At 38.2% G+C, this 24,669-nt stretch overlaps 3 protein-coding genes and 1 long non-coding RNA gene across 4 annotated transcripts in view; 3 read left to right on the top strand and 1 right to left on the bottom strand.

The window, feature by feature from the left end:
* The window catches only part of LOC137389874 (uncharacterized), a 549,220-nt gene extending 544,964 nt beyond the window's left edge, over positions 1-4,256 (top strand). The window contains exon 3 of the mRNA XM_068076024.1: positions 2,821-4,256. Within this exon, the coding sequence (XP_067932125.1) occupies positions 2,821-2,987 (167 nt within the window). The 3' untranslated portion in view covers positions 2,988-4,256. The remainder of the gene's footprint in view (positions 1-2,820) is intronic.
* Positions 4,257-5,498: 1,242 nt separating this feature from the next.
* On the top strand, positions 5,499-6,881 carry LOC137390482 (uncharacterized). The gene has a single exon (XM_068076810.1). The coding sequence runs from the start codon at positions 5,499-5,501 to the stop codon at positions 6,879-6,881; it is 1,383 nt and encodes a 460-aa protein (XP_067932911.1).
* Positions 6,882-14,103: 7,222 nt separating this feature from the next.
* On the top strand, positions 14,104-18,348 carry LOC137390480 (uncharacterized). The gene is made up of 4 exons (XM_068076809.1): positions 14,104-14,245; positions 16,057-16,560; positions 17,028-17,092; positions 18,009-18,348. The coding sequence occupies exons 1-3, from the start codon at positions 14,104-14,106 to the stop codon at positions 17,060-17,062; spliced, it is 681 nt and encodes a 226-aa protein (XP_067932910.1). The 3' UTR covers positions 17,063-17,092; positions 18,009-18,348.
* Positions 18,349-21,906: 3,558 nt separating this feature from the next.
* On the bottom strand, positions 21,907-23,082 carry LOC137392168 (uncharacterized). The gene is made up of 3 exons (XR_010978218.1): positions 22,956-23,082; positions 22,602-22,717; positions 21,907-22,109 (listed from the first exon to the last, which is right to left on the bottom strand). It is a non-coding gene; the product is annotated as an uncharacterized lncRNA (long non-coding RNA).
* Between the last annotated feature and the right edge of the window lie 1,587 nt (positions 23,083-24,669).

The raw sequence follows: 24,669 nt of genomic DNA, 5'->3' as shown, positions 1-24,669 counted from the left end.
GTGTTATGACTCACATCAGAGCCTATTATGATAAGTTTGGTGGTTGCACAAAATCATTTTTACTTTTGTTAAATGAACTCCTCATACAAGTTGTTCACTTGTCTGGAACTCCTACTTGCTTCAATTATTTTCAAGAAAAAGACAGAGTTGCTCAGAGAGTGAAGCTATGCCAAGAGATAGAGCTTATTCTGGCTCATACATTAAACCATTTGTTTACATTGATGAGCCAATATTGTCTTGTATCAGACATCGCTTTAGTCCCTCATGACTCATCTCATCATATCGTAAACCTTACCGCGGGTTACCTCAAGAGTCATCTTGCTGACCAAGAGGCTTTTTATTTTGGATCACTTTCAGTTCAGTTGATCAAAACATGAAGAAAATGTAAGACCTTCTCGTCTGTCGATTCTGTTGTACATCATCTGTTAAAAAACAAAAAATATATTCCTATTGAAAATGTCGGCCAATCCTTGTCAGCCTCATCCTTATTTCCTGGATATTTACTAAGTCGAGGGTTTTGTCGTTTCAAACGTCTACAAAATGCTAAAATTAGTGTGAACGAAGGGAGGTTTGTTTTGTTGTCATGTCCTCTTGACAGCAGTGCTACAGATGGCGATAACATCGCAGAATATTCCCTTCATGATAACGAGGGTATAGATGCAGCTTTATATCACAAACGCGTATGCGCATCAAAATTCCTTGAGTTGATCACGAAGTTTGGAGTTCAGCTAATCATTACTGTTTACCAACTCTCTACCACTGATAAAGATCTCTCTCAACAACATAATATGAATGTTATTCATGCCCTTCCCGAAGACGAGCTTGAATTCTTATCCAGATCCTGCAACAAAGCAATAGTCTATGATATTAATGATTTAGCTATAGACAATGTTTGCTCATTTAGTAAATGTAATGAAATAACTTTTGGAACAGTTACCTACTTTCATCTCATCCCAAAAGATGCATATGGTGTGTCCACATTAGTATTAGGAGCTCCAACGGAAGGTATCGCTCATCAACTTAAAGACCTCATTTCAGGCAGTTTGAAAGCAGTAAAAAGCTCACTGGTGTTTTGCTTGGCAGTTTTTGCTATAATGACATAGTCATGCCTATTAATAGGGTGATATATTATGTTGTGACCAATCATAATCCAACTTGCTGCTGATGAAAGTCTTATTGTTCAGCTCGAGTTCAAAACTTTGTTTCTAGCGCTACATAGAATCAGTATGTCTCACTAATCTCTAGCACACTTACACTGGTTCTCAGGCTATACTTCACAAACCTGGTCAATCACCAATACCTTTTTCTATCATGACTTCATTCGCAGCATCGAAATAATCATAGAGGAAGTGCTTTATCTACAGGATATTTACTGAGTTTTGGTAGCCTAAACTAAAAGTTATTATTTGAAAATACTTTTTCCTTTCCAGCTGTTTACTATCAGTGCAGCTGTACATGGTTTTAGCTCACTTGCAGCTGTTTTCATATGTTAGTCAGGTACTAGCCTAGGAGTAGGTACTAGACTTTTGTGTACTAGCCATAAAGCTCTGTGTGTAGCACAAACAATCTTCATAGTTCATTATCATGATTCCAGTCTGCTAAAACTGTGACAATTTATGAATGATTATGTCAGACTAACTCGACGCATGTAAAAAGGTCCAAAAAGGATAGATAATGTGAAAAGGTTTATGTCAGTTTGAAGACCAATCAAAATTGAGTTCTTAACAGTTTTGAATTCCAAACATTACCTGACATCTTGTATACAATAAATGTGAGTCTGAAAGTTTGTTAATTTCCATTTTAAATTAAAGATAGATAGTTGATAGACTTTGAAAATGTTGATCTGTCTTTTAACATCTCTCCCTCTATCTCCCTCTCTTTGTCTCCCTCTCTCTGTCTCCCTCTCTCTGTCTCCCTCTCTCTATCTCTCGCTCTCTCCATCTATTTCTCTCCCTCCCTCTATCTCCCTTTTTTCTCTCTCTATCTCCCTCTCTGTATCTCCTTTTTTCTATCTCTCCCTCTCTATCTCTCCCTCTCTATCTCTCTACAGTTTTATAGTTTGTCTAGAATGGTTCTTATTTGAAAAATTATATTTAACATTTATCAGCTCTTATCTAAGTCTCAGTCAGTCTCCTTCTGCCTGTGTTTATAAGTCTAAATGATCGTCTTGTAACAAATTGATTATAAAAAATCGTCTTCTCCTGACGTATGTTAATTCTTTAATGGTGTGAAGTTCGCAACTTCAGTCTGGTGAAGTTTTAAGGGAAACCTCCATAGATCTCTCACTATTTTGTAGTTGGCTTGTAGGTTTGTCTGTATCATTACATATGTGAAAGGATGTTGAAGCATACTGCTTTGATTAAGCTACAAACTTACTATTACCTCATATGATAGCTTGTGGCAGCGAAAGCACTATTATGACAGTGTTTCTAAATCTCTCAGCACATTTTACCTTTGTAGATATCAGCTCCATTTTTTACTAAGACTGGTTTGTGTTTTGATCATAAGTCGATTTGTGCCTTGGCTCTTTACTCTTAAATTTGTGGCTGGTTTGAGATCTTTATTAAATGGACAATGCAGCAATAATCGTTAGTTTAGCCCTTTAATCGTTAAAACCAGTTCAATCTTATCTAATAGTTGTGATTAACCCTTGGCATCTTGGTTTAATGCAACAGAAATACGTATTTTGTCATTATCATGGATTGATCTTTTAAGTGATCAATTCAGCTCAATACATTCAGGTCTAAAGAGGGAGAGTTTAACTCAAATTTTTGCCTTGTTTGAAGACAGTAGGAAAAGCTTGCTTGTTTCTATTTTTAGATCATCCCCCAGAGTACCTCTGCACAATAGCCGTTGGTGGGACATTCGAGCTTGCTCTCGACCATATCATTGACAAACACCTGCAAGAACTGTCAGTCGCATCGCATGGCGTTACTATGTTGACCATCCTTAGAGACTCTGCTCTGCATACCTCAGCTGTTGCATGAGAATGCATATGGTTCTGCTAAGCCCCGTTGGTTGGAGACCCTCACCGTAGCCAAGAACCGACTGCATCAAGGCGATTTTGTTGGGGCAGATGCTGTTGAAGGCACGGTAACCACCCATTCAGAGACTGAGTCATTCCATAGCAAGTGTCAACTAATAGTTGAAGTATTAATTGCTTTACGTCAATTCCTTCATATTCAGTCTGCAATCTAGTCAAATGAACCTTTAACTATACAGTTTGCTTTGGTACCTGCTGACACTTGCAGAAATCTGTCCATATCAGACGCTTTTATTTTCTCTAAAATAATCTCAATTTTTTCTCCATTGGTCTGTGGTTAAAACTTTTGAATGCTGAATCAATGCTAAATTAATGGTTTAAAGTGTTTTTGTTGGGCACCCAGACTAAATTCGTCATCTCTACACCTGCCTGTCTCACAGTTCATAAAGCAGTTATGTGCACTCACAATGTCATATGTCACTAGATTTCTTTGTTCAATAATGTAATAACAGGAATCTTTCTTTTTATTAACTCTATTGATACATGTATGTTTGTTAGCATAGCTAAATACAATCACTGTCTGGTACAAACTGCTAATTAATGGTGCGTTTACACTGGCCGACACCGACTTCGATTAGGTGCCAATACCCCGACTCAGACAGGTACCTCAGACATTTCACGTGTGGGTGCCGACACCGACTCCCCCTTTACATTGCAACGATCAAACGATTTTTGTCGGTACCAACAGCCAATCACAGCGTTTCGCCGTTCTGACCTTCACCCGACAACGCGACGACGAGTACACATAAAAATCAACGCGCTTGATGTGGAAAATTATATACTAGTACTACACTACTACTACTGCTCCTACTACTACCGCTAGAAGCAACTACTGAATGCCAAGCAATGAATGAATGATGAGAAAATGAAAATCCGAGCAAAGAACTGTACGTACAGTTCTGTCGTCCGAGTAATTATAATAAATAAAATGAATAATGAAGAAGATTGAATGGTGAATGTATATTTGTGGTAGTAGTAGTGTGATGGACGCCGGGCCAACACTTTACACTTCTTGCAATTATTTGTTTGTATATATTTATATGTCTGTAAATATTTTATTATATGGGTTGTCCTTTTTATTCTGTTTTTATTGTTGGCCTTGTTACTCGTTATGCTATCAATTGTCGTCGTTTATGTTGTCATATCAACGCACTAGCGGGCCTAATTATTGGCCATTTAAACATTGTTAGCCGGTATTCTCACTCGGTCCCGTTAGCCGGAACGGGCAATTTTATTGTATATAAGGGAGCAACGCTCACTTAGTAGACAGAGCAAATGGCCGTACACTCCTCGGCTAGTGAATTTCCTTGGCTAATGAAACATTGAATGAAATCACACGCAATTTATTTCTGTATGACATAATCTAGATCGTGCCAAGTAAGGGCACGATCTAGATTATGTCATACAGAAATAAATTAAGTTCCAAGTAAAAGCCGGCAAATTCCTTTACAGTAGTACTAGTAGTAGAACTAATAGTAGTACTAGTAGTAGTCGTACAACTGGCTAGTCACTTTTAATTAATTTAAATTAAAGAACTAACTTGATTTTTTGGTACTCTCGCATTCACATCGTTGCTAGCCATGCTGGTTCACTATTAAAAAGAGAACGAGGGAAAGTTTAATGACAGTCTCCTAGCCTCTCATTAAACCTAGCCCTTTCGTTTCATAAACTTAGCACTGTCATTAAAGCCTAGGCTCATTTAATCAGAGGCTCCTAGCTTCTGATTGGCTGATGAGCGTTCGATTTGTCGGTGCAACCGGGCACGGCTGGGTTTCTCCGACACCGACTTTCAGATCGGTGCCGACACCGATCTTTCTGTTCACACCTACCGACACCGACTCATCAAATTTGTCTGTGCACGACAAAATCGGCCAGTGTAAACGCACCATAAGAGTATTTCTCCTTTTAATCAAGAGCAGCCAACTACAACAACGACTTATTAAGTTCCTTTGATTTTTTTATTATCATAAAGTGACAGCTAACTGTTCAGAATTCATTCAATTTTACTAGTCATTATTTTTACTTGGCTCACCTGCCATAGCATTTTACCACTGTACTGTTCTTTTGTATTACAAACAAGTAAACTTGCCATGATTCATCTTATGAAAGTAACTGATCAATAACACTTTTGTAGCAGTCAATGAATTTGAGGTCTTTGTCTGCATTTCGAGAGAATTCCTTAACTTGTTCACACATGAGTGCCAGGAGGTTAGAGAGCCAGACTATTCTAACAATTGTTTAGCTGCAAAAAAGTGGTGTATAAATGACCAGGATGATTTGGTACCATCTTCCTTTTTTATACCTACTATTGATAGCCACACTTGACAGTGTCTTCATGAACACACAAAAGAATGATCAATATAAATCTAACTCATGTCAACAATAATGCAACATTTCAAATCTGTACTAAGGCAAACATATAATAAAAGTTGTCTTTATCATCAGTGATGTAGACATGTACAATTTTGTAGAGAGTGGTATAAGAGGTGGTGTGTCTACATGCGGAGGCTTGCGATACGCCAAGGCCAACAATCCTTATGTAGAGGGGTATGATAAAAAGAAACCAGCTACCTACCTGATGTACTTGGATGAGAATAACCTGTACGGGTGGGCCATGTCGCAAAAGCTACCGACTGGTGGTTTCGAATGGGTGAAATCGAAAGGGCTGCCAGACATTAATAATGATGAGGGCTACATGGCGGAGGTAGATCTAGAATACCCAAACAAGCTCCACGACGAACACAATGATTATCCGCTGGCACCCGAATCAATGAAACCTGATCAGTGGTCAGAGTATATGCGCGATGTGGGAGAGCTTGGCAAGCTTGGAGAGCCGTGCTATGCAAAAGTTCCTAAGCTGGTGCCAAACCTTCGAGATAAGTGCAAGTACGTCGTACATCACAGTATCTTAAAGTATTATTTGAAAAAGGGTCTGCATTTGACTAAAGTACACCGAGTTCTCAAGTTTAAAGAAAGTGCATGGATGGAGCCGTACATTCAACTAAACACCGATCTTCAAAAGCAAGCTAAGACTGATTTTGAGAAAGATTTTTTCAAGCTCATGAACAATGCGGTATTCGGGAAATCGATGGAGAATGTTCGCAAACGGATAGATGTAGAGTTGACTACTAAAATGAATCGCAAACAAAAGCTCATAAATAAGCCGCGATTCAAGTGTAAGAAAGAGTTTAATGACAACTTGGCGGCCATTCTCATGAGCAAATCTACAGTGGCCCTAAACAAACCTATTTACATCGGTCAGGCCATTTTAGATCTGTCCAAACTGCTCATGTACGAATTCTTTTACAATGACATACGACGGCAATACCCCGATGCTAGAATGATGTATACTGACACGGACAGCTTAGTGTTATTAATCGAGACAGAAGATTTTTATAAGGAAATGCCGCTCGAAAAGTATGATACGAGCAACTACCCTAAAGATCACCCGTGCTACAGCGAGAAAAACAAGAAAGTGATAGGTCTGCCCAAGGATGAAGGTGGTGGCAAACCGATAGCGGAGTTTGTGGCTTTGCGAGCCAAGTCATACTGCGTAGAGGGTGAGGGCTGGGGGCTGACAAAATGCAAAGGAGTGAAAAAGTGTATAACCAAAAACCTAAAGTTTGATACCTACAAACAATGCCTGGATAGTGGAGATCCGGCTCCGAATGCCACCATGACGACACTCCAGTCCAAACTACACGAGATAAAAAATTGTATATTCAGTAAAAAGACTCTGTCGGCCTTTGACGACAAACGCTATTACCTAGATTCAATAAATAGCTTGGCACACGGACATAGAATAAATGACATTAACAATGCCGCACTTCTTGAATAGGAAACCAAAAGAAAGTTTGAGTCAAAGATGGATCAATGCGTTGGAGTTGTTTGATCTCGTCCGACCCCCTGTGTATGACGAATATAAAGAGTCAACGGAAAAATATACAGTTCGAGGTAGACCCATACCTAGGTATGAGAACAGAATGCCACCAGAACTGTGCGTTAACTTACCCGAACTCAAAAAGCTGGCCAAGGCAAAAGGTATACCCGGGTACAAAACGATGAAAAAGGCGGCTCTACAAGCCGCATTGTCATAATTTTATACAGTCGTATAAAATTACATCATGGAATAAGCTATACCCGCGATGACTATAGTGCCGCCAATTCACAATTTATTTCCTTCGTGAACATTGCGCTCGGGCGGTGACAATTCTGTTGATGGCTTTACAGAAGGGGCAGGTTTTGGTGAAAATAATTCTGTAGGAAATATAGATGGCTTTACAGAAGGAGTTGATTTTAGTGTCGGTGCTGGAGGCTGCTTTAGTGGTGCAGGTTTCGGTGGCTGTTGTAGTGGCACAGGTTGCGCAGGTTTTGGCTGTTGCGCGGGTTTTGGTGCAGGTTGCGCAGGTTTTGGCTGTTGCGCGGGTTTTGGTGAAGGCTTTAGCGGTGTGGGTTTTGGTTTCGGTGGTGGAGGTTTTATTCCTACGCTATCAAACGCTTGGGCTATTTTAATTTTATCGTTAAATCCTTTTACGCTTTGTCCTAAAGCGTTCAAGTTCAAGTCTGACGGTATCATGTACAGACCTTTGGCTATAACATAATTTGTTTGCCCGCGAGTTTTAGTGAGGGCATCCTCAAAGTTTGATATAGAATCTTGGAGAGATTGCTTTTTCATGATCAAGTCATTGACCAGAACTAAAAATTCTTGTTGAGACTCGAGGGAGGAACCCGCTTGTCTAGCTTGCACCTGAGCTCCCAGTAAACAGTAGACGTAAGCTCTAATACTATCATTAAGTCTAACTATTCCGGGGGATGTGAATGACTTACTATGATCGGGCACTACCCTTTTGTAGTCAAATGGGTCTTGAGTTACCGAAACCATTTTAGTACCCGCACTCGAATTCCACTCCGGAAATTGGTAATAAGTACCCCAACCATTGGCACCACTCCGATGCACATCCATATCCGTCTTATCTTTACTGCTTGATGGATATTTTGGATACGGTTTGTGATGCCTTCCTAGATCAGCCATCTGTTTTTGTAGAGAACCTACTTTACTACCACCGTCTTGTATGATAAATCCGAGACCTCCGGCTGGTTGATCAATCTCAGGAATATCTTTAGCGGTTACTCTAAACTCATTGAGCAATTTGCAGTACTCGGTTTTGTTGTAAGGATTGTTGTACGGATCAAAATCTCGATCTCCGGGATTTCTAATCTCCATTTGCGCCAACATCTTTTTAGTTTGGTACATAACGTGAAAGTTTAAAATAGCTTTTGTAAGAGGTAGACCTCGTGTCAACTGATCTTTACTGACACCGCACAAAGCAGTCGCGCAGTATAAGGCAAACTTATATTGCTGAAAATAATATAACATGGGGTCATCATACCATCGATTGACATCATCAAAGCTTTTAACCACTACCGGTGCTGGTGAGATATTGACAAACTTTTTGACAAAGCTATACGATATTTTGTTATGTTCGTCTATCGCTACGACGACAGTTAAGTTGTAAAAATCTATGGGATAACCGCTAGATAGTTGTCCAGTCATTTATTAATAAATGACCTCTTTGACAATAAACAAAACCGGTCGCATTGAACTCGATCGATCCGTGAAGGCAACCAGTATTAGCCTTTAGACAATTACGTTATATTTATCTTTTTACAATTTGACTGAGGTGACCAGTTACACGTACAACGGTAGAACGACTACTACTCAGCCGGGGTATTACACGTACGAGCAGCTCCTTTCCAAATTACCAGGCTCATTTAAAGTTCATCAAAACACTTTAAAGGTTAGTACTGACGCGACGATTACGGGTGGACTAGCCAAACTGATAGAGAATGAATATTTATATCTGACCCCATTGTGTTTGTATTTATACATCGATGGAATAGACACGTCTAAAAATTTATGGAACGGTAAACGATCAAATCTCCTTTCGATTATTCCCATAGGCAGAACTGATGTGGGAGAAATAATACAACACCATCCTACTAATAATTACAAATCCATGCTCATTGGCGAGCTCAACAGCTTAAACGTGTCAATCTCGGATGAACGAGGTAACGCTTATCCCGGAAAATTTATTGCGGAGCTCGAGTTATCGTAGAATAAATGTATGGCAGTAAATCAAAATCTGTAAATGTGCATCAAGTCAAGCTAGATCGGGCGAGGCTTTATGATGGTAAATCCTTGTTTATGCCAGTTATTCCTCGAGGTGGAACTATTAAGGATATTATTCTCTACCGGCCGTACACACCCGGAGTGGAATTGAATATAGAATTTTTAAATGACAAATCCGAGGGTGTAGGAACGTATTTTGGGTTGTTAACTAATAAACTTCACGCGATCAATCTTCGGGTAGAGGGAATTGTGACCTGTCTCATATTCAGTCCTAATATAAAAGAGCTTATAGTATTTTATGAGATATAATAAATGGCTAGTATCGCGATTATGGTAGTGGGAGCCGTCGTAAACTCTTTAGCGTTCGCCGGTGGAAATTATCTTTTTTCAAAGATTGATAAAAATTGAGCTCAGGAAGAAGCCAAAAGACATAATGCGGCGTTAGAAAAGCTAAACGCTGAACAAGCGGATTACAACATCAAACGAGCCAAAAACCAAGATTGGCTAAACGAGCAAAATGCTCGAAAGCAGGAGGCTACCGATGAAATATACTCGGTAAATTCGGCCTTTGATACTTATGAAAAGCTCTACGGTGAAAAGCCTACACTACCTCACCCTGATTTAAAAGCACCTTCTTTAGATTACACCCCTAGCTCTGAACAAAAAAAATATGAGCAAGTTTTTGTAGGCGCTGCCACGGCTGCGGGTGTAGGAGGTTTTGCGCTAATCCAATAAGGTAACAATTTTTGTAATCTTTGTAACAATTCCTCATAACAATTCCTCGTAACAATCTTTTATGACGCCATAAAAGATTTATCTGTGCTTATTTATTTCATACGCTAACAAAGTTAATGCCGCGGCGATGATTATCCACAAGTTGCTTTCGAGATAATCTACAGCATTTTCCATCATGTGCCAAAATGCTTGTACTGCGCCGGAAGTGTTTAGATATCTGTCATGAAAGTACGCGGCCAAGTCTTCCAGATTTTTCTTGATAATTTTGCCAATGCCGCTTTCGATAATATCCTTCGGATCGGTAGATTTAGGAATAAGATCTTTTACCGCATCAGATCCCAATGCATTCGCTACCGCTTCGAATATGGCCGTTAAAATTCCTCCAGCGGCTAATCCACCACCAATGCCTAAAATTAGGTTGCGCTGCTTTCGCATCTTTGCTGTATTATCCGAAAGGTCTCCTTTTAGATCACTGATTAAACCGTTTTGCGCATCCAACTCTTCTTTTAGTTGTTGCAACTTTGCGAGTTCATTAGGAGATTTGTCCTCTTTAGCATCGAGTTGTTGTATCTGCTCTGTCAGGTTCGCAGCTTTTGACACAGCCACTGATATTTGTCCTTTTATAGTTTGAAATCTCTGATCAATAGCTACTAACTCTCGTTCCGGTAACCTTCCCCCTATATCACTCATATCACTCATATCAAATTCTTCGCGATAATTAAACTCTGATGTTTTTCTGTTACTTTTGAGCCGATCTATGAAATTTTTTGCTCGGTCTTTCACCGTGTCTCCCTGTTTAGATAGCCATGACTTGAAGTCAGTCAAATTGCCTTGATCCGCATCCACTTCTTCATCCACCGGAGCGATGGTTCTAGCATTGGCTTTTTCTACTCTTTTCGTGTATTCATCTTTGTTCAAGCCAAAAAGTCCTTGATATTCCACGGTTGGGATCTTTGGATTCTTGACAAAAAGCTCAGGGTTACGCACATAAGTCAACATTTGCGAGCCTTTGCTCGTTTTTACCGCGAGGCCACCGTCATCCATCAGAGCAAACTTGGAATGATCTATACCAGAGTATATATCCAGCTTGGATAGTTTTACACCGATTGTATTTTGCGTGTGTGTGTCTACACCAGGCGTGTTAATGGGAGGATTAGGTACACTATCTATAGAAGAGGTGAGATAGCTATCAATTTCTTCTCGCGTAAGAAACCTTTTACTAACAAAGTCATCATAAGTACCTCTGCGTCGCGAGTATTCGTCATAAATATTTATAGCCGCATTTATTCCATCAACATCTCGGGGTTTTACGACTTCAACAATAGCCGAAAACAATCGTTTATCTACAACCCTACCTTTCCCCTTTTTTAAAATTATTTCATCAATGCTGGGCAACTCAGCTTGAGCGAGCCAATTATTCGCCATGGATATCGCATCATTTTGTTCATGAATGCGCGGCTCGGTAAATGATGATGCGGGCTCGATAAATGATGGTTCCCCCGGGATTTCATCGACATCGGGGTTAAAGTCTTTACCTTCCAATTCCATATTTATTTATTTATTATAATAAATGTATACAGGAGAATTAAACCATAACCTGTCCGCGAGAGACAGGCAGGGTCTAAAAGAGCACAAGATGCACGCGCGAGTCGTGCACAATCCATCTACAGCGAGTCCTAGCGATGAGCTAGTAATTAAAATGCCCCAGCTAACGCCCAATACAGTTCTTTACCCCAAATCGCTTAATCTAACCTACAATTTCAAACTAGCCAGCGATGGAACTGAAGCGGACATTCCCGATCACCTTACATCGGCGATCGTAGAAAAGTTTAAGATGACCATAAATGGTCAAACTATATCCGACATATCCAACTACGCTCATCTAGCGATATATAGAGAGTTTTGGCATTCGAAGCAAAAGTATACTTACGATCTTACGCATAGAGGTATTCAGTCTACAGCGACTAAAAAGAAACGACATTCAATAAACGGCGCGGCTGGAGACATTCTCGCAAAGATTCACGGTGAGAGATATTCTTTTCACCTAGGTTCATTTTTGACTTACGCCGCCTTTACTCCGCAGGCGATCCAAAACGATGTAGAGTTTCATATCAAATTCGCCGCGGGTAAGTATACGCTGACCAACCTCTGCTTAGAATATGACTACATTTTAGAACCCAGTTTGGCTGAAGGTATTAAACAAAAATATTCTAATCATAGTCACATTATCAACGATTACAAATCTCACACGACCAAGGATATACAAAAAGAAAAGTCCGAGTTTGAAATAAACATAAACGCAAGCTATGAAAGTCTTCGAGCGATCGTGGTGTTTTTCAAGAAGGATAACTCTGTTGACACTACATTTTGGAATCCGATGCTAAAAGATGTCGGACTAGATATAGACGGCGCAACAAACCAGCAATTTACATCAAATTACTTAGCTCCCTACTCGTATGAGAACGCGGTCAAGTACTTTGGTTATGGAGAAGCGTTCATCAACCAAGAAAAATTTTACACGGACAAGTTTTGTTTAATTATAGATATGAGGACTTTGAATGATGAAAGATCGAGTGGGACGGGTCGACAGATCAAAGACTATGTCAAGCTTAAGCTATCAAAAGATGTAACGCAAGACGATGGCAAAGCGTTTGTATTTCTAGTGACTGACAAACGTGTATCTTTTGTAAATAACCAACTGACTAATATCGAACAATAAATAGACAATCAGAGGTTTAAAGAATTTTGTATAATAAATGGACAATTTACTTCCAAAGCATCCGCACAACGCAATCATTTGCGGACGAACAAACTCGGGTAAGACTTATCACGCGCTAAATGTAATTGAAAGGTATTACCTTCATGCTTTTGATCACATTTTTATCATCTGTCCCACATTCCATGACAACAAGACTTACAATCGTCCTTGGCTGAATAGGTGCACAGTTTTGTGCAACGGTAACTTGTTTGACAACTTAGAAAGCCTGATCAAGCGACACTCCAAAGGCGGCCAACTGTCGGGTAAAAAGTTGCTCATCATCATTGACGACTGCAGCGCGGAAGAAGACATCAAAAAACACTGCACATCACTCAGCAAGATCGCTTTTAGCGGGCGCCATGCCAACCTAACCACTTGGTTCATAACGCAGCGCTACCTTTCGGCTCCCAAAGATTTTAGAGAAAATATTCATTGGGTCTTGGTAACCAAAAACACTTGTAAAAAGTCTTTTGAGACTATTACCAGCGAGAATGACATTATCCCGTCAGAGCGCCACGATGAAATAAAGGCTGGACTGGCAAATACTTTTATGCTGTTTGTCAACACTGACCTTGGACAGTATTTGATCCTTAGCAAATGATTGAACAAATATTCTACGCGACGGGTTCACTCTTCTTTTCTCTGGGGAGCTTTGTAATCATCAAGTGCTACCTGACATGGAAACGGTTGTATAATAAAATGGAACCGACAATTTCACTACCGGAGCAGGCTGAAGAGACATCAGTACATGATGCCAACTATCGAAAAAGGCTGGCAAAGGCACGCGTCAAGACAGAAGAAGACCTTGCCAAAATGTCAGAGAATGAAGTTAAAAAGTTATATCTCAAACACGAGCAGAGCATCATTGACAACGTTGCCGGTAACGTATCCAAGGTGTTCGCCAAACTCTGGACAAAATCTGTGTCTAGAGTCGTGTCTGTAGATGAGGTGGAACTGGAAGCTGAACTAAACAAAGACGTCTTTGTCGAGGCATTCCTCAAAGAATATTTCCCGCCATTCTACTACGACTACGGAATGTATTTGGCCCCTTTCTCAGTACTGCTCACTACTGCCAACCACATCGACTACAAGTGGGTAGGAAATTCTCTAGAAATAAATGATAACGGTCAAGAAGAACCCCAAGAGGATGACGCCGATGCAGACTCCTCTAGAACCTCTGAGCGACATTAACGATGAGCTCTCCGCGATAACCCAGCAAACTGAACATCCCGAAGAAACTGAACATCCCAAAGAAACTGAACACGCGTGGATAACCGTCGGTCTCGGTATAGCTCTACTGTTGATAGGTTGGCAATGGTACACAAAGCCACTAGCACTAACGCCTACACCAACTCCCACACCAAAGCCTACACCAACTCCCACACCAAAGCCTACACCAACGCCCGCTGTAAAAGCGAGAATATTTTAGTATAATAAATGGCGCAGATGAACAACACTCTCAAGGATATTGGTAACGCGCTGTACCAAGGCGCTTTGTTAGCTACAGGGTTAGTAGTCACTAGAAAAGCAGTTAAGGAACTGGGTTTCAAGGATAGACCCGTCGAAATGAAAGTCAAAAGTCTCGTTGAATTGAGTTTTTAATTACAGACAAGGAGTTTTTGTTATACGGTAAGGTAATATGGACTGGTTGAAAGTCATTCACGTTGTTTCCATGATGCGCAGTACTTTGGAGTTGCACCCTCTCCAAATCATGGAAACGGCGTCTTCGCACTGAAATCACTGCGCACTGATCAGTGCGAAGCCAGTGCAAATTTGCAGCAAGGAAACGGCATTTGTGCAGTGGCTGCGCATAACTCTGTTGTTGCGGAGAAAGATTCATCGAGGGCCATAAACTAGTACAAAAGTTATCCCGCTAATCTCGTTTTCTATTCTTCCGATCTTCTTTCACTTAAATTTAATTATGGTTTGCACCCACGAGGATGATGAGGTGATTACTTTCCTAGACTTTGTTATCGATGCCAACACTTTTCGAAAGATAGGTGGCAAATCCTAAAGTAATGTTTAAATAATATATTACTTAAAATACTTATTAAAAATATATTGCTTTCTAAAAATTGTGTTAAGTTTTGTAATACCTTGTGAATGTGTATTGTAAATAAAAATATAATGACGGCAGAAGCATAAATAGACTGTTTCTGATGTTCGGTGTCCATGAACGATTCTATTTCTCTATCGGGCGATTCAATTTATACAATTTCTCTTCTCTGGCTAATTTGCTAAAAACCACTGCGCAGCATGTAAACGTACAATCCTCTTGACTTCGGAGAGGCTGCATCGCAGTACTGCGCATCATGGAAACATAGTGATTGAGTGATGGTTGGCGCTTGCTATTGTCTTGCGTGCTTTATTTTTTCTAATTGGTTTTGTGAACTTTTCCTTAGCTTCGCTTTTGCTAATCAAAATGCTCAGAGACACATCAGCCTTAGCTTTTAGTTTTGATGGTTAGTCCCTTCGCTGCTAATCGTGGGTATTAGAATGATGATGGTGATGAATGAATGGTGATGTTATGCGTACATTTTAACCTACTCAACTCTGTGCTCTAACAAGTGTGGTAATAGCCTTATGTTGCTGTTGTCTCTGCATACACAGTCATTCCTCTGCATAATAGTTTAAATTTTTCAAAGATTTAATTTGTATACTTTTTATTTTTATCAGACTGCTTCAAGTCAGTTAATTTGTACCTGAACCGAATGACTGTATAGTAACGTGTATTATTGGCTTGTATTAACAGCCTTTCCCTTCTGTTTATTATCACAGACACTTGCTTCTAGGTCCATGATAACAGTAGTGTTATGTTAATGGAAGCACATGTCTTTCACTGTCAGTGCAAATCTATTTTTTGCACTTTTTCTCAACAGCACGACCTATGTTTCAAAGAAAAAAAAGTGTATGTCTGAAAGAAAGTAAATGAAAAATCTATCTCTACTATTATAAGAACGGCGTCTGTCTGTTTGTACAAAGCCAGGATTAGATGTTAGGATAATAGATTTCTTCCACCGAACCAAAAGTAAAGCAAAAAAGTAAACTATGCTTTTAAGGCTAACTATAGAAGGCTCATTAGTCAAATCAAGTTAGAGAACCTGCACTGACTTGACACTTTACGCTAAATGGAATTTCTTACATAATACAAGTGCAAAAACTTTACATAAATTCTTTATGTTCAGTGTAATTAACTTTATATAGGAGGTTTATGGTATAAGGGCATCTACTGTAGTCATTATTGTTCTGGCCAGCATTTCTTGCTTCTTAAAAAATAGATGTATACAAATATTTAGCTCAAACACAACTATTTTGTTGTGTATATTATGTTGTGTTATTATGTTTGTTGTTTTATTAAATTTGACCTTGACAATGGTTTTCCATTTTTAGAGAAATACATTTATAAGCCATTGACCGAAGAGACACTGACTGACTCATTGGACAATCGGACAACCGACCATCTTGACGCTACTGCAGCTGCCACAGTTACTACCGATACTGACGCTCCGACTACTACCACTGAGGATTCTGCTGCGAACAGCAAGACGACCACTGCTACACAGTCCTTGACGGCTACTTCTATTATTACAGACTCCGTGACTACTGCTACAGACGCCGCGACCGCTACTGTTACACAGTCCTTGACGGCCACTTTTATTATTACAGACTCCGTGACTACTGCTACAGACTCCGCGACCGCTACTGCTACACACTCTTTGACAGCCGCTTCTACTGTTACAGACTCTAAAACAAGAACAACAGATACTATGACTGCCTCAACTGCTAGTGGTACAAAGACTGACTTGATCATGACTACTCAGACATACACTACTTCTTTAGTGTCAGTGAAAAGAAAACAGCAACAATTATTGACAACTAGCAAAAAAAAAGCCGGTAATCTTTTTTACTGTTGAACATGCCTTTACTTGAATTAGTATTATATATGGATTGTTGTAAAGTCACTTAGAAGTAGAAGCTATTATATAGGATAAGGTAGCAACCTGGTATAATTTATCCAGTTACTGTTCATTAAGGCCAAGTACTATATGAAGGATTGCTTTATCTAGTCATGGATACATCACAATACAAAAATAATTTCTTGGTTCTGTCACTATTAGAGATTATAAACGTTTGCGAGTCATTCCTGAGGTGTAAGGAATAAAATAGTTTTTGGCAAAGGAAGCAATAGTAATGCGCAAAAGGATCAACGATTTGGTCAATTTTCGGTGCTAGATATAATAGTACTTATATTTTTAGATTTTAGCAAATATCACTTTCTGTGCTGCAGAACACCTAATAAACAATTGTGCACCTTCAAATCTTTTGCCAATTTAACCCACTTTGCATTCATGTCCTTGCAGAAATGCTGCGATTATGGAGCTTTGATGATGAGTGAACAAGGGTTGGTGAAGTGGTCGGATTTTGAGTGAGGAAATAGTGTTAAACTTGTAGTGGTTAGAGTTTTATATCTTCTAATTTACATAGAATAGTTAAACATTTTTGTGCAACAGAAATGCGATGTGTTCGCTAGAGATTTAAAAAAATACAGTATTGTATAGAGATAGGAGCTTAATGTCTTAATGTCTTAATACTTGAGTCAATTCACTCATAGCTCAAATCAACTTCTATATAAAACAACTAAGTACAAATTAATCCATTCCCACCATCTAAAAACTATAATGAGCTATTACAATGGTAAAAAATCTTTTTAATTGTTGTAATTCTCCATTTACGCTCACAATGTAACATTTTGTACACTACTGTATAGAGTTGTTACCTTTGAAAGAGAGAGACATCTGATGGCAACACTTTTGATACGCTACACTTTTGTGACAGTACATAACATAAACTTTACAAGTGTCATCACGAAAGGCTAACATGTGACCACTGGCCAACTTGTCCGGGTGCTTTTTTCTAATATGATGAGAAAGAACTGTTAGAATCTGATGAGAATGTAAAGTTCCTAATGTGGCTGCATTAGGAACTGTCTTGTATCCTCGTATCTCCAATATGCCTCGTGTCAGGGCGAAAATTTGCTCAGAATTTTCCACGCATCTCAAATTTTTCATATGTTGTGACATTCGTATGTCAGGGTATTCCTATATAGGAACTTTTATTAAATCCCTTTGACATACATATATGTGATGCTTGATTGTTTTTTTACATTGTTGACAATTTTCAAGTGGTGTGGTGCTTTCCCTAAGCACTTGTTCTGCTCTCCATACTGCACTGTACTTCTTGCAACCACCTTTTCTCTCGTCTTCACCCCTCTTTTCAAACTCCTGTTATAAGTATACACCGTTAGAAGTTTTATGTAATTAAGCTGTTTAATTCTTTTGTAGTAACCTTACCTGGGAGCCAATAGAAGGCACACAGATTTCTACCAATGTTTCTCCTTTGAAGATAATTAGTATTGTATTGAGATCTCATAGTATCTCAACCAAGCTTTTCTCATTTTTACGTAACCAGTTGTTTATTGATATATTTTTATTATGGCGAACTTCTGTACTAGTTGATACTAATGTCTGTACCAGAACGCATTCATTTTACATGCAATAATTACTGCATTTAATTATTGCTATCACTTACCTATTGGCCTTCCTTTTTACCTAGACAGCTACTGGAACAGTGTAGTTCGTTTTATCATCTAATGGATTTTTGAACTGATCAATGTCACAATCAATACATTACATCTTTAAGGTTTCGAAATACAATTTATTTATGATTAAATATCGCAAGTATTTAACGATAAACTTTATTGCTCCGTCTGTAATATCTAATGATCTAATTAGATGTAGGAAGCTAACCTTTAATGAGTTGCTAGATGCTAGAAAAAGTGACCAAAATATACTTATCTTCTTTTTTACACGGCGTGTGTCATCATTATCAACCTCATATTGTATGAATCCAGACCAATGGGCAAGATATTCTGATATATCTTCACTCGAACTTCCTTGGCGTGCTGCATAAAAATCACCAGGTCATATTCTACCAAAGCTCTGCGCTTAACTAGTTGTGACAATATTTTTTGGCAGAACATTAATGATTTTGCCCATCAAATTGTGACCTTGTTTTTATATCTTGTTCTATGGATACTCAGCTTATTGGTTTTGATTTTATCTAAAACGTGATAGCAACTTTCCCATTTATGCTGGATATTGATTAGGCAGGCTGTCAATAGTAACTGCTGTTTCAAAGAATGCTCACTAGTGTGTCAGTCAGCAGATTCCTGGCGCAGGGACCTGTCAAGAAAATTTTACATGGTGCATGCAAACCATTGGTTTATTTTGATAGGTTTTTTTACTGGTACAATGTACATCGCAATCTTGTCTTCAAAATCAAGACTATGAACCAAAAATGCATGCTCAGCTGGCAAGTTGGTTAAGGTCACAACAAATCAACAAATAATTTTATTGATTTTTCTCAATTTTTGTCCGCTACAGCAAAGCAGTTGAGTTGAGCTGATCCTCATGTTGTATCATAAACGTGTCAGGTTTTTGACGGTTGTAAATAACAATAACTGTTGCTGATGGAAGAAAAAATTTAAAACGATGGACCTGAGCGATGATAGGTAACAAGCCACATTCGGATTACTATAAATGAATCTGCATGGTACGAACTCCTCATACTAGCTGTCAGCCTAGGTTCCAAATTAAAATTAGGGCTTCAAATGTATTTGCATTGTAATAATATGAAGTGCAAGTTATATTGTTGTAAAACGCCATGATATCTCGAAAGATGGCAAATGAAAGCGTCAGTGGAAGTGAGCTTTAAAATGAACGATCAAGATCACGAATCGACTTCAAAGATAAAAATTTAAAAAGGTCTTCTGCAATTCTGAACTGTTAGACCTTCCTGCCAAGCTTAATTGTCTATATGAAAAACATAACTTTTGCTCTTCTAGCTTAGCTTCCTCTTAGCTTCTCATTCAACTTTTTCGTTTGAGCAAATTTTTTTGCTATAAAAGCAGTGGTGCTTACACATTGAAGCCGTCTAACACTTGAACATCCAGAGAATTGTGTAAAATAGCAAAATATGTCAACAATATTGAAGAATTGATTAAGGCCATGCAAGGGCAAGGGTGCCATTAATAATAAAAACTTAGTTATTGTAAAACAAACATTTAAACAGTTTGTTTCATTTCACATAATATAAACTTATATATTATTGGATATTATAAAAGAAACTATACTGAAAATACATATATTGACCTCAATTGTTATACAAATATAAATCTTGCTCCACTGAATAATTTGAGGCCGTAAGTCAGCACACAATTACTGAAAGGTTGCCAACCAGTGATCTAAAGATTAATGGCATGATCCACATATATATTCTCTAGCATGCAAGAGCGCCTCTTAAAAATCTTCGCTTTTATCTAGACTAATTACCTCATTTGTAATTAGTTACACGCGTAGTATTACAGCCATACATTTTGAATTGTTGTATAGTACATTGTCAGCTTCAATGATTATTTTAATTTGCATGTAAGCAATGATATACAGCCCCATGGGGCTGTATATCATTGATGTAAGCTAGGCTGAAGAGAATACTTTTAGGTTTAAAATGATTACGGTTATATGGCTATATGGAAACCATTCTATAATAAATTATTTTTGCCAAGGTCTATGAACACTCTTACTAACTGCCCTTTCTCAATGTTATTGAAGTGAACTAAATGTTTTAAGCAATTTACCCTAAAGTTTGGTAACTCATTGCCATGGTGGGGAGATAACTTCTAACACCGTTCCAAAGTTGTCTCCTCTTTTTGTTGGCCTTCCAACATTGCTATTAAGGCAAATATAAGCCAATCAAAGCAACACAAGGTTTCTCAGTGGACAATTTTCTTCATATAGCATAGGCCAGCGTATGAGCATATTTTGAACTGTATGTAAAATGAGGGCTGATCGGAGTAGCTTTGTTCATATACATGAGATTATGCTTACACCACTGTATTTTCTATAGGCTGCGTCTATTTGAAAACTGATGAACTGTTTTCATCAGGATGAATATACACTGAATCAGTTTTATTAGTGCTAAATATGACAATATGCAAAACGATTGAATATATGCAAGTTACATAAAAGCGACACATACACAAAAATAAAAAGGATTTTCATACGGGCAAGCACATGAGATCTGCATACGTTTGTTTCCCAAATTGCTGTTCAGTAGTTGCCACTATGACATATCTAACAAGTAATACAGACTGAGCTATAGAAAAGAGGAACATTAACAATAATCTCAGCAACCTTGGTAAATAAGAAAACTATATGACAAAATAGACAAATAACCAGAAGTGGTGCATTATAGTAGCCATCATAAAAAAACCCATATATGTAACTGCCTTTACCATCGCACACATTGCATTTTTGCTATTTAGTTTACATAATAAAATTCTAAATAGTCACGCAAAAGTCGCTGACATACAGTTGTGGAAAGGTTTAATGTTTTGGATAAAATTTATGTGATAGCAGGCTAACCAGTTTAGCAATGCATGTTACCCATAGAGGGCTTTTTCTTAAAGCAAATGTATAGTATACAAATGGAAATACAGCTAAGGTAAAAATACTTAATGTGTAACGAACATAACAGTCATGTAGATTTGACATTGGTGTGTTGTATCAGCTCTGTTGATCTAGCTTGAAGATCATTGAATGCGGAGATATATGGTATATCCCCACATATAGCATATATCTCTGCAAATAAGCCTGCTCTAGAAAAACAGCCCTGAAATCAGGAATTTATAACAATCTGCGGACCTACATGTAAGCGGACCTTAAAAATCCTAAAATACTGTACGTATGTATCAAAACAAAGAGTTGCAGAAATGGAGTGACTTTTGTCGGCTTAGTACATAACATTTCTGATTGGCGCGTTGTTGTATAATTTGCCTTTTGTACCTCTGCTTAAACAAAGGAAACAATCAAGTTTTTGTGTTGACCCAATGGAAACCATTTGCACCTCGTGGTGACCTTAGTTTTGCTTTGCAAAAACACATACTTTATATTAATTTCTTCTTTGCGATTATCAGACGCATTACAGCTATATAAGGTCAGCATGAGGTGCAAATGGTTTCCATTGACCCAACACAAACAGTTGATTGTTTTCATTTGTTTAAGCAGAGGTACAATCAGCTAATTATGCAACTACTCGCCAATCAGAAACATTTTGTACTAAGCCGACAAAATTCATTCCATTTCTGCAGATCTTTGTTTTGACAGGTATGTACCGCGTGTTACGATTTATAGGGCCAGGTTATATGTGAATTGTTATAAATTCCCAGATTTCAGGGCTGTTTTTCTACGGCTGGTTTATATACAAGATAGGCTTATATGCAGGGATGTACAGGGCTGAATTCACAATTATTAAATCTCATCATCACTACTATCTTCACTGCTGCACATCTCATCATCTGTGTAAGGTTCTGGTACATAACTTCCCTAAACAACAAAGAAAAAATAAGACATATGATCATCATCTATTTTACACCAAAAATCAACTACAACAATCTCAGTAAGGTTAGGGTAATAGCCCTTGTCTTGTATGGACTTAGGCACACTTGCATATGCAAACTATCATCACTAGCAATCGTCTCACTATCGATGTGATATCAGCAAGTAGAGGAGAATGGGGGGCTTCTTATCCATTTTCCTTCTAGTATATTTGCCATGTCACACATGTTGTCACATATGATGTTAGTAGAACATCTTATAAATTAAACTTCATTAGGCCACAGTTGTGACCAAACATGCTGTGCGCGCAAAAGAAGTAACAATAAATAAGCAACCTTCATAGGATGAATGATAAATGACAACTTCTCATGTGATACGCTAAACTTGGCAGAAGGCAGAACTAGCTATTATGTAGGAATGCATCACTAAACGACCACATTGAAAAAATGACCGAATAATTAGGTGAGCAGTGAGACTAACTTGAGTATTATTGAATTCCTTGCACAAGTATAGTTGGCAGGATGCCGCAAAATTTGAGATAAAGATGTTTCTAGAAAGCTCAACTTTTCTTGTCTTCTACTCTTGTAGTAATTGCACTACAACATGCAGTTACAGTGATAATTTGTGAATTCTATGAACACAAATAGTTCTCAATTTGTTTTGGTTGCGATATGAACAATATAGGTGAGCCATGTCAGTAACTTGTGTGATCTCATGAGAATCTCTGTTAATGAGAACAACTTTTACATGCTCACGAGTGAAACTGAGCATTGTAAGCATTCCTAATTTTTAACTTTTCACAACTGCACATGCAAACATACATAAATACTGTACCTGCATATCGGAGCAATTTAGAGCGTTCATGATGCAATATATCAAGTTCTTCTTCCATTCATTGCAGCAGGTTGTATTTTTCTATTAACGAAAGGAGCTCAGGGGTGAGGGAAACTGCATCTGAAGAATTCGTCCATGGGAAAATCAAAGTTTGTGTGCAATTATTGAAGTCATCTCTCCATCGAGATGGGTTGACTTTGATGTATTTGTCAATCGCCTTGTCCAGCTATTCATAGAGGGTCCGTCTCTTGTTACAGATTTTAGCACGAGTTCTGCTAGAATCTAGACAACAAATAATAATTAAATTGACAAACTGTCAATGAAACATATTCAATACGGCTATTGTGTCCAGTTAACCAAAGGGACTATTTAATCAGGTTATTAAACCACGATAGATGTAAAACATTATAGTAGCACAATGTTATGATGTAGAGTGTTTTACATCCAAACAAATCGATGTTTTAGGCAACTTGAGCATTCATTCTTCTTCTAACTTGATAGAATGCATGTGTGTGTGGCAATAGCTTAACAAACACCTAAATTGTCAAAAAGCTACCCTGTGACAAAAATGTACACTTGCGTGCCAACATTTCTTATAGAACCATCACATACCTAATAGTAAGTCAATACAGGGGCAAATGTAGTACCATCTACCTCCCTAGCATATATTTTGCTATGTCTAACAATATTACACTTTCAGTGCATGTGATGAAAATTGTAGGAACATACCAGCAACTTTTGTCATTTGCATGGTCATTCTTTGTATGCCATAAGCTATCCTTTCAAGAGATTCTTGCTCACTCGATCGATCTACATGTTGACCAAAACAGATATATGAGAAAAATACGAAAAATCAAGTTTGCGAGGCTAGCAAGGAAACCTATAGTGACGATGTGCCATATTTGATGACGTAAACCCATGTCAATGCACCAAATTCTTAGCATACATGTGCAATGAAAGAGCTGACTAGACTTCATTTATCCAGGAAAAGAATCTATTTTCATAAAATTTGCTTAGCCACTACAGCTCTGTAACACACCTTGATTACTAGCACACAATCGCTTTGCCATGGCATCTATATCAGAGACATGTAATCTGAGACATTCAGATAAGACCTTGCGCAACACAGGGATTTGCAAAGCGCACTAAAATACAAAACACCAATGATATAAAAACGCACATTAACACAAAAGACAAACTCATGAGGCGTTATCAAAGCATATTCAACATACACAAAATTATGACACATGATTACACATACACAATGTTACACATAATGTGTATTGGCTACATTATTACATGCTTCATTATTACTGCATTGACGGAAATTTCACCACGAACGTGATGTCCTAAGTAACGCAATCAGTTATTTGATGTGGGACAAAGCGAAGATGTCAGTGCAGTCTCATGTTACCAGATGCAAACGTTTCTAAAAGACCTCGATATCAATGCGTGTTTTTATTGGCCAATAAAGTGTACTACACTCTAATATGATATAGCTATATGGTTTGCCTGCGAACTGACAATAAGCTTTTTCAGACTTGCCTTTTTAACGACTCACCTTTGTACCTTTTCTATTTAAAAACAATAATCATGGTTTGTATTTTCGGATTAGCAGGCTTAGTACACACGTGTTACTAGCGTAACGTAATCATAATTATAAGCAAAAGTTTATTTCAGACAGCTTCGGATGTGGCTCTTATTATAATAAAGA

Source organism: Watersipora subatra, chromosome 3, assembly GCF_963576615.1.
Source record: "Watersipora subatra chromosome 3, tzWatSuba1.1, whole genome shotgun sequence".
Taxonomy (NCBI): Eukaryota; Metazoa; Bryozoa; class Gymnolaemata; order Cheilostomatida; family Watersiporidae; genus Watersipora; species Watersipora subatra.
The sequence above is the reverse complement of the archived record's forward strand: the minus strand, read 5'-3'. Positions and strand labels throughout refer to the sequence as shown.

What these genes read in the sequence shown, in the direction of transcription:
- LOC137390480 (XM_068076809.1), top strand. Translation starts at nt 14,104, where the DNA reads ATGGCGCAGATGAACAACACTCTCAAGGATATTGGTAACGCGCTGTAC. An exon ending in CGTCGAAATGAAAGTCAAAA is followed by an intron (nt 14,246 to 16,056) that starts GTCTCGTTGAAT and finishes TTCCATTTTTAG; the next exon opens with AGAAATACATTTATAAGCCA. An exon ending in AACTAGCAAAAAAAAAGCCG is followed by an intron (nt 16,561 to 17,027) that starts GTAATCTTTTTT and finishes ATGTCCTTGCAG; the next exon opens with AAATGCTGCGATTATGGAGC.
- LOC137390482 (XM_068076810.1), top strand. Translation starts at nt 5,499, where the DNA reads ATGTACAATTTTGTAGAGAGTGGTATAAGAGGTGGTGTGTCTACATGC.